This window comes from Mangifera indica, chromosome 1 (assembly GCF_011075055.1).
Source record: "Mangifera indica cultivar Alphonso chromosome 1, CATAS_Mindica_2.1, whole genome shotgun sequence".
Lineage (NCBI taxonomy): Eukaryota > Viridiplantae > Streptophyta > Magnoliopsida > Sapindales > Anacardiaceae > Mangifera > Mangifera indica.
Genome location: NC_058137.1, coordinates 931,307 through 944,924, shown reverse-complemented (window position 1 = coordinate 944,924; position 13,618 = coordinate 931,307). Strand labels below are relative to the sequence as shown.

Below are 13,618 nucleotides of genomic sequence, written 5' to 3'. Positions count from 1 at the left end.
ATGATACTGTTTTTCTGGCCAAGATAGTGTTCATCCCTCTGATGATACGAATTTGATTTTCTTAACTCAGCTGGGCAATATGGCTTGGATCAGGCTTGGCTACCCGACCGTGGAGATAACTTCTTTGAATTTTAATGGGGTCGATAAAAACAAAGATCTGTACCTTAATAACTACTATGGCTGGGCTGGCCCTTTGTCAAGGTGACAGGCAAAAGAACAAAGAGACAAAATCAAATCATAACTTACTTGAATGGAGAATCTAGTAACGGGGTTTAGTTTGGTTCAAGTACAAACAAAAATCGAATCCATTAAAGTAAAGCTTCATAAAGCTGAATTTATTATAAGCTATTCTTATAGGTACAGAGTTCTTCGCTGGTTGTACGGTTAGATATATAGACAGTGAAGCTACAGTTGGAAACAGAGATCACATGAACATTGAAAGCATTAAAGATTGGGACTTTTCCAGAAATTTTGGTGTAAGTGCTAAGAGGCAACGAACCCGATACGACGTCGGAAAAGATTCGAGGATTGGACACTAACCGGTCGGCCATCACGGTGAGATATAAAAGCATACGAACTGTTTCATCGGCCGATACTTCGCCAGCGGGAATCGGAATTTCACCCACTTGCTCTCCTCTGCAAGTCAACACCGCCACGCTGTCCTTGTACTTCATGCCGACTTTGTTCGGGTTTTCGACAGTAAGATTGACGAAGACGGTCAAGTTGAGATTCACTGCCACTCTGGTCACATCAAGCCGCACGTTGAGATTATTAAGAGCGACGGAATCGACGGTGATTACGGGGTCTTTGGATTTAAATACAGTGAATGCTAAGATCACCATTAAAACTGTCAGCAAAATTAGAGCGAATCCAAGGCATATGCATATGTTCCTCCACTTCCGGCTGACGAAACGTCGCTTCTTCGCTTCAACGTCCATCTTCTTCTTCTTCTTCTTCTTCCAGCAACAATGGAATCTTGAATTTTGGGATTATGTGTTTATAGATAGCTGTTATTTTTTTATTAATTATTTTAAAGCTCCTGGTGTTTCACATTGAAGAAAAAAATGTTGTGAGATGAGAAGCTTCTATGGAGGATCTTCTGCTTTCCTGGAAAAAAAAAAAAAATTATAGTGGTGGGGCGAGCAGGTAGCGGTGGTGGGTTAGGATTTTGGTTGCAGTTACACACCACGAAATCAGTAGCGGGGTAGGGGACCTGCAAGTTCCTGTATTTAGGTGCTGTTCGTAAACATTTATACAGGGCCCGTGTTCATGTTTTAGTTGATCATTCTTTCATTGAAACTCAATTCATGTAAACCGAACAACGAGCCAGTTTGATTCGAATGCACCCTCCTTCTATCTATATATACGAAATGGACAAAATCAATGGAAACTAATTTTTTTGCACAGTACAAGGGGACAAAATCGAAGCTCTGTACTGGAAATGTATTTTGAGTTGTGAACAAAAATTGAACCATCCCCTTAAATCAAAATCGAATTTTTTATTGCATAAAACAAATATATATTAATAATCAGAGAAAAGAAGAGACAACGACATCGTTTAATATATATCATAAGCTACTCTTGTACGTACACTGTTCGTCGCTGGTTGTGCGGTTGGATATAAATACAGTGAAGCTACACTCCGAAACCGTGGTCACATGAACCTTGAAGATCTTGAAGATCGAAACTTTCCCTGTAATTTTCGTGTAACTGCTGAGAGACAACGAACCCGCTACGACGTCGTTGAAAACCTGAGAATTTGACATGAAACGGTCGGCCATGACGGTGACAAGTACACTCATATGAACTGATTCATCCGCCGATACTTCGCCGGCAGGGATCGGAATCTCTCCCACTTCCTCTCCTCTGTAAATCAACGTCGACGTGGTGTTGTTGTACTTCATGCCCACTTTGTTCGGATTGTCAATAGTGAGATTGACGGCGACGGTCAAGTTGATATTCACCGTCACTCTGGCAATGTCAAGGTGCACACTGAGGTAATCTAGAGCGACGGAATCGACGGTGATTACGGGGTCTTTGGCTTTGAAAACGGTGAATGATAAGATCACTATTGTTAGTATGAGCAAGATTAGAGTCAGTCCAAGAACTATGCATATGTTCCTCCGTTTCCGGTTACCGAAAAATCCCTTCTTAGCTTGAATGTCCATCTTCTTCTTCTTCCTTCCGCAACAATGGAACGTCGAATTTGGGATTATCTGGTACATATGTGTATATATATACACACTTATTCTTCTGTGTATTTTAGAACTCCTGCTGTTTCACATTGAACCAAAAATAAATAAATTGATGAGATCAGAACCTTAGGATATTTTATTTTCCTGAAAAAAAAAAAAAAATTAAAATGTACAGGGACGGGCCGGGTGGTGGTGGGTATGGGTTTCGGGTTCGGTTACAACCTACTAAATCTATAGCAGTAGCAGGAAAGGATCATGGTTCATGGACTATTCGGTGATGACACAATTTCCTTTCACGCCCTCTAGGTTAGCTCAAACAAACTCAGCCTTGCAGGTTTTGAAAACTGATAGAAAAGGCCCCCTAAAACGAGGGACAGATTCTATTTGAATCAAATTAAATTTAAACAAAACGCAATTTAAAATCAATTAAAATCCAAAAAAGTAGGTTTAAACTCAGTTGAGATCCCTAATTAAGACCTAATATTCTATCTTTTGTTTTATTGGGGTTGTCGATTAAGTTTTAGGATAGTATATGGCATTATAACTTTCTATAGGGTTACTTTAGTGATTAACCCTATAGGATAGTAGAGTCTCCTGGTTGCTGTCGCGTATCCATTTATTTATATTTTGACCTCACAAGAGTTTATTTATTGGCGTGGGGCAACAAATATTAATTTTAAATTACTTAAATTATTTAATAAATGATAAATAATGTACCTCGTGTACAGAATTTTAATTATTATTTCGTGGAAAAAGTAACAAATTCCAATTAGATGAAAGCATGAATAAAACAGGCTTCATTTTATAAATGTTTTTGGCTCTGGAGGCTACGTGTTTTTGTGAAACATAAAATTAACATGCATTGACAATTACACGTGTCAAGATCCTGCAGTTTACTTGGAAAAGGAGAGGTTGGCGTGACCTTATCAATTTGACTTAATGGGCTTTTCGTAGTCAGAGGACACTGCATTGGTTTTCCCGGCCAGGCCATGGCTAATTTGGTGCAATACTTATGATAAGAGAGCATTTGATTAGAGATATTAGAGGTTATTTTTGTAATTTATTATTTATATTATTTTATAAATAATAAAAAAATTTAATAATATTTTATTATCAAAGATGATATAACAAATAATATAAAAAATAATCAGATTACCATCTACACTTTAAGTATTAAATTATTACCAATGTAATCTTTATTTTATTATAACTATATTCTTATTTATTAATTTTTATGACAAAAATAAATATATTTTCAATTAATATAACAATTAATATAAAAAAAATTTAGAATAATTATACTAATGGTATTTAAGTAAAATAATATACTAATATTCTTTTATTATAATTAAATGAATACAATAATTATTTATACTTATCAATTTTTATTAAATTTAGTAATAATTTATACCTAATAATCCTTAATATAATTTATTTTTAAGATAATCTTATAATTTTGGTAATAAAATATTTCCTAAACTAAATGCCCCCTTAAGGATTACCAAAAAAAAATGGTCTCTCATGTAGGGTATTTTGGTGGTCATTTGAATTATATATAGTATTTTAGTTAACACGTAAAACTTATTTTATTCAAAATTCATTATCAATCAATTTCATATTCACGTTAAATGTCAAAACACTAATTAAACACAGTTACTGTGCAAATTAGGCCCATTTGACATGATTGTTCTCATGTCTCATATACCTACTTTTATGTCACATTCAACTTGTTTAACAGGGCATATATGTAAGCCACAATAAATTTGATTATTGACTTTATCATAATATATTGGTTTTGCATTTATGCAAATTAAAACTAATTGGAAAAACTATTATAAATAACCTGTTTTGGTAGTTAAATGAAATATGACAAAATTTTAAAGGGTTGCCCCTCAACATATTTTGATCGCACTTCTCCCCTAAAAAACTAAAAATTCTCACCAAAAACTCCCTTTTGATTCAAATACAATCAACACACAACCTTATAGTTGGAATTTATATCTTCAAAACCTCGTAACAAAATAATCGTATTAGATTGGTTCAAAGAGAGCTAATGTATACAATATTGAGAAAATCTAATTATTGTGTATGAAGTGAAAAGTCCACAAAATTTTTCATTTTCGATTCAATTTTTCCTATGGATAACTAATATGTGAACGATTTGGGGCCACAAAATTGACTAAATTTAATAGAATAGTCCTTATTCAAAACAACTAAAAAGTTGTTATTGCCAATTTAACCCCAAATAGGGACTACACACAAAATAAGGTTGAATTATACCTAAGACATTTAAACTCAAATCCTGGTTTCGGATGGTATAAATTAAGTTCAAACCACAGTTAGGCTCTCCGTAAAAAATTCATCAAATCTATCTTGACAGCCTGCAATGCAATCAGGAATTCGATTAAAACGATTTGTACGTGTATGTTGTTTGCCTCGTTTTTTGTGATAAAGTCGATTATCATTTGAACAGAGGTCAATTCTTTGCAGAGACTTAAACAGATTAACGGTTGTAATTAGTTGATAATGACGGGCATTTTGATTCTTGTTCAAAAACTAAAATACCCAGTTGCAGAATACTGTGAACCACACTTTGAATTAATTAGAGTATATATCGGGACCGAGTTTCGGTGATGAATGTTGTTGGCGAAGGCAATTCGTCGAACACCTTGTCTGCATTGTACTGATGATGGAGATGGAAGAAGAGTCTTTCCAGCAAAGGGTGATTGAGACTGTGAAAAGATGCCAACAGCGGCAGGATGGTCCTTTGATTTGGGCTCTGGAAATTGGGAATTGTTTGAACTCTGGTGGTGAAGATGAACCCAGCCCTGAATTGGGACGAGTTTTGGTGTCTTCTCTTTGTTTTCAGAATAATCATCCTTCCCTTTGGAAGTTTCTGGATTACGCTCTTTCCTCTTGCCTTCTCTGTCCTTTTCATCTTCTTTCTCTTCTCACTGCCAAACTCATTCCTCATCGGCGCTCTCAGCCTCAAGCTTTCCGGCTTTATCTGGAGCTCCTTAATCGACACGCTCTGTCTTTCTCTGATGTCATCTCTGATTCTTGCAAACACAAGTTAGTACAAGTCACTTTTTTTTTTTTTGTGCTGTTAATTTTGGTTTAACCCCACGTTGTCCTTTAACTTTGTTTGCTGGTTGCTGCAGGATTATAGAATCTGTTGATGTTAGCCTTAAGCTTTCTGAGACTTACAATGTTGGAGTTCTGGAGCTTGGGCATGCGTTTGTTTTGTTCATTTTCACCGTTCTTGTTCGCTTGATTGATAGCTTGTTTGAGGATTGGGGATTGCTGAATCCAAGTGCAGGAGTTGAAAGTGTTGAACACCACACTATTATGGAGATTGACTCTATTGGAAATGAACAAGTTCTTGAACATATGAGGATGAAGAATTCTCTCATTGCACTTCAAGTCTTGAACAAACTCACTGAAAGTGGAAAAGCTGTGGTTTTACTTCGCCTTGTTCACTTCAACATGTATGATTTCGCTGACTTCTTTCTTATTTTCAATTGGATGATTAAGTCACAGCTTTAAACAATAATTACCTTGCTTATACTGGCCTAAACAAAACATTATGTTAATTTGCTTGCTGAGTACAAACACCAAATAATACTAGTTATGCAAGTCTTCTGTATAATGCTAGTTTAAGTTTAGTTTACTTATTTTTGCTAATTTTGAATTCCCTTCTGTTATTTATTAATATGATTTTTTTTCATCCACTTGAGGAGCTGCATCTTGGCTGAATTTTCAGTTCAGAATTAGTTATCTGCCATGACTGAATTATTCAAACTCCATGATACATGCCAAATACTGTGTCCATATGTTGGACTTTCAAATTGTTTAAAACTCTGCTTTTCCTAGGTTAAGGTGGTAGCTTAACAAGCATGTTCATGAACAGACTATCAAATAGGATGGGGTACTCCAATCGGTGACCTAGTGAAATAACTCCTTTAGGGATGATATATGAACACCTTATCTGAGTAATTTTTTTAAATTGCTTTCTTTTGCAATCCTGGGAGTGTTTGATGTTTATTCTAAATTAGAACATTTCTCATGAAATGTTTGTTAATCAACATAGTGAAGATTGTGGAATTGACTCATTAACAAAATATTACTTCTTGGGATGTTGCTGCAATTTCAAATTAAATACTACTGCAGGCAGCTCACGTGGCATTAGTAATTCATTCTGAACAAGCAAGTTCAAGCATCGAACACTTTTGATCTTTGTCATCACCTTTTTCTTGTCTCTTTTCTGCTTCTATAGGCCTGAAAAGTTCGATGGCCTTCTGCAGAGGTTGCGGTTTCTTGAAGCCAATAAGTTAGCGTCTTCAAAACTGAAGTCTGCAAACCAGCTTTTGGCTACGTTATGGGCTAATGTCCAGAAAGTTGTGGGTTATGACTACCAGCTAAACAAGCGCAGGCTCATTGGGATGCTTGTAGATTCTAAATCATTGAGGCCAATGTCTTGTTGCAATAGTGAATCTGGTTTGTCAGCTTGTTGGCTTCCCTTTGATATTTACATGGAGAATGAAATGGATGGGCGACAACTTCCTGTCAGGTCAGCCATTGTTATACTTTCAGGTACATCTGCTTGAAGAGAGGTCATTCTAAATTTTTTTCTTTTTAATATTTTATGTTTTTTCCCTTTTTTTGGTATGTGTGTGTCTGTGGTTTTTTTTTTTGCATATGTTTGATCTTTTGTTTTTTCACCCTGTTTTTGAAAGAAGTATGCTCAAAAGCTAAAGGAATAGACAATGTCATAATGTTGATGTTTTACTGCAGAAACAATTAATACCCTCAGAAGACTTAACCGGGCAAGCTGGCAAGAAACTTTCCTAGCACTTTGGCTTTCTGCCCTTCGGCTTGTACAAAGAGTTGAGGCTAAATCTATGCTAACTTCTCTTTGATTGACTTAAACTATATGCATACCAGAAATATTTTTTATGACTCTTACTCCACTGCAGGAACGTGATCCTCCAGAAGGCCCTGTTCCACATCTTGAGGCCCGCCTTTGTATGCTTTTGTCTATTGTCCCCTTGGCAATTGCTGATATTTTGGCCGAAGAGTCCAAATTGCAGTTTTCAAAGGGTAAGGGGGCAGCAACACCTGGGTGTATGGAAACTGGGTTTGGACATGGATTGGATGAGCAGTGCCTCGCTTCAGTGATAGAGGAATTGATTTCCTCTCTCCAGGTGCTTGAAAGCTTTACTGGGCTCTTATGCCCTCCAGCTTGTGTTGTTGGGGAAGCCAATAGTGCAGCTGTCAAAGCAGCGAGATTCATTTCCACTTCAAAGAATATAAAGGATGGTTTAATCAGTAATAGCTTTGGTGACCCGTTTTTAAGTTCAGGTAACTTGAAAGCGTATGTTTTCTTCATTTTATTCTTACTATTCAGGTGTTGTCTTGGAATTAATACTTCCTGTATCATTTCTTTCTCTTTTTAACTGCCTTCTTATTTCCATCTGTCTGGTTCATCATGTGATGTATTAATGTTCACTTTATGCTTTTTAGGTGGCAACTTGAGGCACCTCATAGTTGAAGCTTGTATTGCAAGAAATTTAATTGACACATCGGCATATTTTTGGCATGGTTATGTTTCAGCATCAGTTATCGCACTGTCTGAACTATCACCTGTTCAAAAATCTCCTTGGACCATGTTCATGGAAGGAGCACCATTAAATGGTTCACTTACTGCATTGCTTTTCAGTAGTTCTGCTTCAAGGTATAGTGAAAATTTTCCTTTTTAGACACTATATGGCAAATTTTTTATTTTCTTGTCTGTTTCTCTTCTATTTAAAAGTTTAGCGGAGATAGAGAAGTTATACCATATTGCACTGAATGGGTCAGTCGAGGAGCAGTCAGCGGCTGCAAAAATTCTATGTGGTGCATCCCTCACCCGTGGATGGAACATTCAGGTAACTCTACCAAAAGCTTGACCTTACCCCCTCGCCCTCCCTCTCAATCCTCTTCCACGACAGACCAAGAGTTCTGTTTATACTTGGGGAAGTTCTTGTTAAATCTCCATATGGAGATTTAAAAAAATTCTGGGTGCAAGTTTGTATTTAGGGCTTGATGCATTTGATTTGCCATGATTTTTTCACTTGGAAGAAAGTTCTAGTTCTTTCTTCTCAATACTTTGTTCTTTCATATGCAGGAACATGTGGTGCACTTTCTGGTCAAGCTTCTTTCTCCACCTGTACCTCCTGGTCATACTGGACTAAGGAGTCACTTAATTGATCATATGTCTATGCTTAGTGCTATCCTGTTTGAAGTGTCCTCTATCGATACTATTCATATTCTTTCCATGCATGGAGTGGTAAGTCAAGTACTTGCATTTTTTCCTACTTTTATTTATTTTATTTTTTGTTGGTTGTGTTCTTGATCAGTGGCATCAATTTCATATGCCTTTGGATATTTCCTGATAATTGATTTTCATATTTCATGCAAGCTGCATTGTGCAGTCATTATTGTTGGTTTCTAGTAATAATGACATATTGATAAAATAATTTGCCGTGAAACCTGGGTCAATGAATTTTTTTCTTAATCATTTAAACATGTAGTCACTCTTTAACATTGTCTTGCTCAGTTTTATTAAAATGCATGCTGACATTATTATGTATTTCATGATATTATTTTCTACACTTGCCAATTGATATTTTCAGAGTGTAAAATTGACTTTAGTCATAGTATGATACAATAATGTGTTGACAAGATCCTTGGGTATATACTGACAAAACTAAACCAATGTGTATTGATGTCTACCAAAAATGTCAGAGTCACTGAATTTTATTTAATTTAAAAATTGACCAAATGAGTTATTCCAACTGAAAGTGAGATAAATTAAGTATAAATTAATTATACTAGCAACTGATGCACTTTTGCTGAATGAATTTGGTAAGCAAAGAAAATAAGATCTACTGATTTAAGGTTAATAACATTCGACCTATTTGTTGATATATGGTTTAAGTTGGAAGCCAAATGTCACATTGAACAAGGCTGGAAAAACCAATCAGCCTTCTGAAAATGGATTAAGATTCATAGAAGTTTTCAAAAATGTCAAGACTTTGTGAACCCCATTTATTTTTGAAGTGGTATCTATACTGGATTAAAATTTTTCTGTTAAAAGTTGCAGAGGCTTTATGTTCATTAATATAGATTCCACCAAGAACTAAGAAAGACATCTTTCAGATGTATGCTTGCACCAGAGGTTTCTTTTTATACAGAGTTGTATATATTTGATATGATGTCCATACAGAACTTATAACAGAATTCTGAACTTTGCTTTATGTAATTCATTACAGCCATCATGGCTGTAGCTCAGGAAATCTTGTTTTGCAAAACAAATTTATTGTTGAGTTTCTTTAGGCTAATGTTGGGGCCAATTCCAAGTCAACCTATATGTGAACTCATGAATTAAGATATGTACTCAATCTGGATATATAGCTGTTGTTAGCACAACTTTTCTCTTGTCATGCTGATGGGCCAATGTGCATTCTGATGGATATGATGTTTCTATTCCTGCAGATCCCAGAAGTTGCAGCATCTTTGATGCCACTTTGTGAGGTCTTTGGGTCACTCACACCTACATCAAGTAACAAACCGAGTTCTGGTGATGGGCCCTCATTTTACATGGTTTTTTCTACTGCTTTTCTGTTTCTTCTTCGTCTATGGAAATTCTATAGACCACCTATTGAGCAAACCATCACTGATGGAGCAATGGGAGTCGAGCTTAATCTAGAGTATCTTTTGTTATTGCATAATTACAGTGTTGCATCACATTATTCTGCTTCTCAGAATGAAACAAACAGCAATTTGGATCAGCAGGTGTCAGACAAGCCCATATATCTTGATCATTTTCCGAAATTACGTGCTTGGTATTGTCAAAACAAATCTTGTATTGCTTCAGCACCATCTGGCCTTTCTACTGGCAATCCTGTTCATCAAGTGGCTGATAAGATTATAAGCATGATTTACTCCAAAATGGCTAAAAGTGGAGCCTCATCAGGTAATTCGTCAACCCCATCGACCACCAGTGTTGGTGAGTCTCCTGCAAGTACTGGAGAAGATGTTTACCAGAGACCTATTCTACCTGCATGGGAGGTGTTGGAAGCAATCCCATTTGTTCTTGAGGCTGTTTTAACTGCTTGTGCCTATGGAAGGCTTTCATCTCGGGACTTGACAACAGGTCAATTAGAAGCTAGTTTTACTTGTATATGATGCCCTTTTTTTCCTTCTTTTCTGTCATCACAAAATAGTTTTAGAACTGTAAAAAATGTGGTGCTAATTGATCGTAACTATTTATATTATTACTGATTAGCATATTGTTAAACTCTTGGCCACTTGCAGGCCTTAGGAACCTTGTGGACTTTCTGCCTGCATCTCTTGCTGCAATTATCAGTTATTTCTCAGCGGAAGTTACTCGTGGTATATGGAAACCAGTCCCGATGAATGGTATAGATTGGCCTAGTCCAGCGGCAAATTTACCTTCAATTGAGTCTGAAATGAAAGCAATACTGGCTGCTGCTGGTGTTAATATTCAGCTCCATTCCTCTGGTATATATGCCAGCTTTTCTTCCCATACAATAATAAATTATCCTATTGTAAAGTTCTTTTGAATTTTTATTCTTTTCACTGTTTTCTATAATTGGACATCTTCAGAGACGGCTAATTTAAAGCTTCTTCTAATTTTTTTTTTAAAGAATTCTATAATTGATCAAGTGGTCTGATGTGTGGGATATAATTTTTAAATGAATTTAATGAAGCAATGATTCATGAGCTATCCAAATTACCAACAATTAAGATCCCGGCTGATGCATTCATGCACACAGATTTGATACTAGTCTCTGTTAGCTTGTTAGGTACAAACTGCTCAAATCAGATAATGTAGTTTCACCCTCATATGGTGCTCGAATGTGTTCTTATTCAACCTGTGTTTGTATATTCTATGCTTTGGGAGCTCTGTGTTTAGTGTTGTCCCAAATTAAGTTTAGAGGTGCATATGCTTGTAGGGCAGTGAATAACTTCTCACTTTATAAAGCATTTGCTCCTGTTTTTATTGGGATTTCCGTGGTGATTCTCTGTGGCTGTTGATAATAGTAATGGACATTTCACCAGTCTAATAATATTTTACTGTCTTTCTCTCGCTAAACCTTTAAGTGATACCATTTTGCAGAGAAATTGCCGATAGTGCTTCCACTTCCGCTAGCAGCTTTTGTCAGTTTGACCATTACTTTCAAACTCAACAAAAGCCTGGAGTACCTTCATGGTGTTGTTGGGCCTGCTTTGGAGAACTGTGCGTCAGGTTGCCCTTGGCCTATCATTCCCATAATTGGCTCTCTGTGGGCACAAAAGGCTCGTGGCTGGCATGAATTCATAGTGGTATCATGTTCTCGTACTGTGTTCAGGCGAAACAATGAAGCTGTTGCCCAGCTCCTGAGAAGTTGCTTCACCTCATTCCTTGGATCCCTTGACGATTCTCATTTGTTGACAAGTCAAAGCAGTGTGGATAATCTACTGGGCTGCATTGTGTCTGCTCGTACTGTTTGTCCTGCCATGTCCATAGCACCTGGATTTCTTTACCTTAGATCTTGCAGGACAATACATGATGTTGAACATGTTAGTGATTTAATCGTAGGGCTTGTAGCAGAGTATGCTCGAGAAGCAGCTGGTAGATGGGAAAGCTCAGACTCACACAGATTAAAGTCTAGTCGATCATCATTGTCTCTAGCCAGTTCCAAAGCGAGAGAGGTAGGTACACTGGGTGCTTGCCTCTTGTTTCACACTGGTGGATTACACTTGGTCCAAGAATTGTACCGGGATACTATACCCACCTGGTTGCTGTCATCAAGAGATGGGAAAGCTGGGAAGGTGAGTGCTGCGGCTCGTATAATGGAAGGTTATGCAATGGCATACTTGCTAGTTCTATCTGGGTCCCTGATGTGGGGTGTTGGAGCTGCAACAAAGCATTCGTGTACATTCTCCAGAAGGGCGAGAATCATAAGGAAGCACTTAGAGTTTCTTGGGAGAGTGTTGGAAGGGAACATATCACTCGGCTGTCATCCTGCCACTTGGAAAGCTTATGTTTCATGTTTAGTAGGCCTGATAGTAAGCTGTGCTCCAGCATGGGTTGAAGAAGTGCAGGTGGAGACATTGAAGAAATTGGCAAGTGGGTTGAAAGGATGGCATGAATGTGAACTAGCACTGTCTCTTCTTGAAAGAGGTGGGATTGAATCCATAGGATGTGTAATTGAAATGTTAGATTTAATTAATTAATTAATTGAGTTTGGGTTAAAAATGTGTATCGTACAGTGTGGTTCTGTGATTAGAAGAGTTTTCAATCAAGGCTTCACTGAACTGTGATGCTGTTGCTGTATATGTGTAACGTAATGGTATGGTTACCACTTTGGAGTGATTTTTGAGCTTCTACAAAAAATTGTCCATAATTGTATATGAAATTAAGTTATTTCTTTTGAGTCGTTTGTCTCCATTGTAATGGATTTTTTTTATTTAGAAAACAAAAAAGTTACTTTCATAGGTAAAATCTATATTTTAACCACCGTGGCGTTTAATCTCTTACGAGTTATCAGTAAAATTAAGTTATATCGAAATTAGTACATTTTGTTGCGTTAAAGGTTATGTTATGTCAAAATATAGGTCTTAACGCTTTGTGTAGGCCAACAAATTTTCAAGTCTGGGGCACGACCCACGGCATATTGGGCATGTCTCCATGGATGTTCTTGTAGATCCACTTGTTATCAATATTTTTTTTGAATTTTTTTATTAATAATTATTCTTAATGGCCCTTCTTATAAAATTTTGACACAACTTGTTTTATTCACGGACCTAGGCATGATCCGAAAATTTGCAATCATAGCAAACTTTAGTTGTGTTTGAAATTTATGAGTCATGTTGAACAAGTTGATATGGCTCATTACCACATCTAGTTATTAGTTTTATGATAAGTAAAAATATATTTAAATCGAATTGAGTTTAAATAAAAATTAGTTTATTTTTAGTTTAAATTTAAAATGATTAGTTTAAGTTTAAATTAGTAAACAATAACATTAATGAAGAAAAGTGTTATATACATAATTTTGTATATAAAAAATAATATATTACTATATAATTGGTTTATTTTAATTTAAAAATAAAATAATATATTATTATTTATATATAAAATTATATATTATTTTATTTTATTAGAGAAAAGAAATTGTCGTAAAAAATGAACAACCACCATAAAAGGAGAAGAAAAAGAGTGTCTCTGAGAAAAGGGTTAATCATTTAGTAACAATGCAATTATATTATTTGTTCTATAAAAGCATTTATTCATAATCATATATGCCTACATTATTGTATTATTATAAGAAATATATTTAATAAATTCACAAACTTTTATATATAAAGTTGAG

The 13,618-nt window shown here is 35.9% G+C and overlaps 3 protein-coding genes across 3 annotated transcripts; 1 reads left to right on the top strand and 2 right to left on the bottom strand.

The window, feature by feature from the left end:
• Positions 1–308: 308 nt before the first annotated feature.
• LOC123215474 lies at positions 309–2,295 on the bottom strand. Its single transcript, XM_044635591.1, has 2 exons — positions 1,592–2,295; positions 309–1,357 (listed from the first exon to the last, which is right to left on the bottom strand). The coding sequence occupies exons 1-2, from the start codon at positions 2,223–2,225 to the stop codon at positions 1,275–1,277; spliced, it is 717 nt and encodes a 238-aa protein (XP_044491526.1). The 5' UTR covers positions 2,226–2,295; the 3' UTR covers positions 309–1,274.
• LOC123223799 lies at positions 339–938 on the bottom strand. Its single transcript, XM_044647175.1, has one exon. It carries the CDS (start codon positions 936–938, stop codon positions 339–341), a length of 600 nt encoding a protein of 199 aa, XP_044503110.1.
• Positions 2,296–4,509: 2,214 nt separating the features above from the next.
• On the top strand, positions 4,510–12,679 carry LOC123222545 (mediator of RNA polymerase II transcription subunit 33A-like). Its single transcript, XM_044645390.1, has 11 exons — positions 4,510–5,267; positions 5,357–5,683; positions 6,472–6,788; positions 6,990–7,081; positions 7,172–7,556; positions 7,719–7,929; positions 8,008–8,122; positions 8,362–8,523; positions 9,732–10,392; positions 10,554–10,760; positions 11,380–12,679. Exons 1-11 carry the CDS (start codon positions 4,882–4,884, stop codon positions 12,477–12,479), a joined length of 3,963 nt encoding a protein of 1,320 aa, XP_044501325.1. The 5' UTR covers positions 4,510–4,881; the 3' UTR covers positions 12,480–12,679.
• Positions 12,680–13,618: the final 939 nt, after the last annotated feature.

Excerpts from the sequence above, each read along its gene's own strand:
- LOC123215474 (XM_044635591.1), bottom strand. The coding sequence starts at position 2,225 with ATGTACCAGATAATCCCAAATTCGACGTTCCATTGTTGCGGAAGGAAG. Across the intron at positions 1,358-1,591 it reads CACAACCAGCGACGAACAGT|ATAGAAGGAGGGTGCATTCG; the intron begins GTACGTACAAGA and ends TCGTATATATAG.
- LOC123223799 (XM_044647175.1), bottom strand. The coding sequence starts at position 938 with ATGGACGTTGAAGCGAAGAAGCGACGTTTCGTCAGCCGGAAGTGGAGG.
- LOC123222545 (XM_044645390.1), top strand. The coding sequence starts at position 4,882 with ATGATGGAGATGGAAGAAGAGTCTTTCCAGCAAAGGGTGATTGAGACT. Across the intron at positions 7,557-7,718 it reads TGACCCGTTTTTAAGTTCAG|GTGGCAACTTGAGGCACCTC; the intron begins GTAACTTGAAAG and ends TATGCTTTTTAG. Across the intron at positions 7,930-8,007 it reads TTCAGTAGTTCTGCTTCAAG|TTTAGCGGAGATAGAGAAGT; the intron begins GTATAGTGAAAA and ends TCTATTTAAAAG.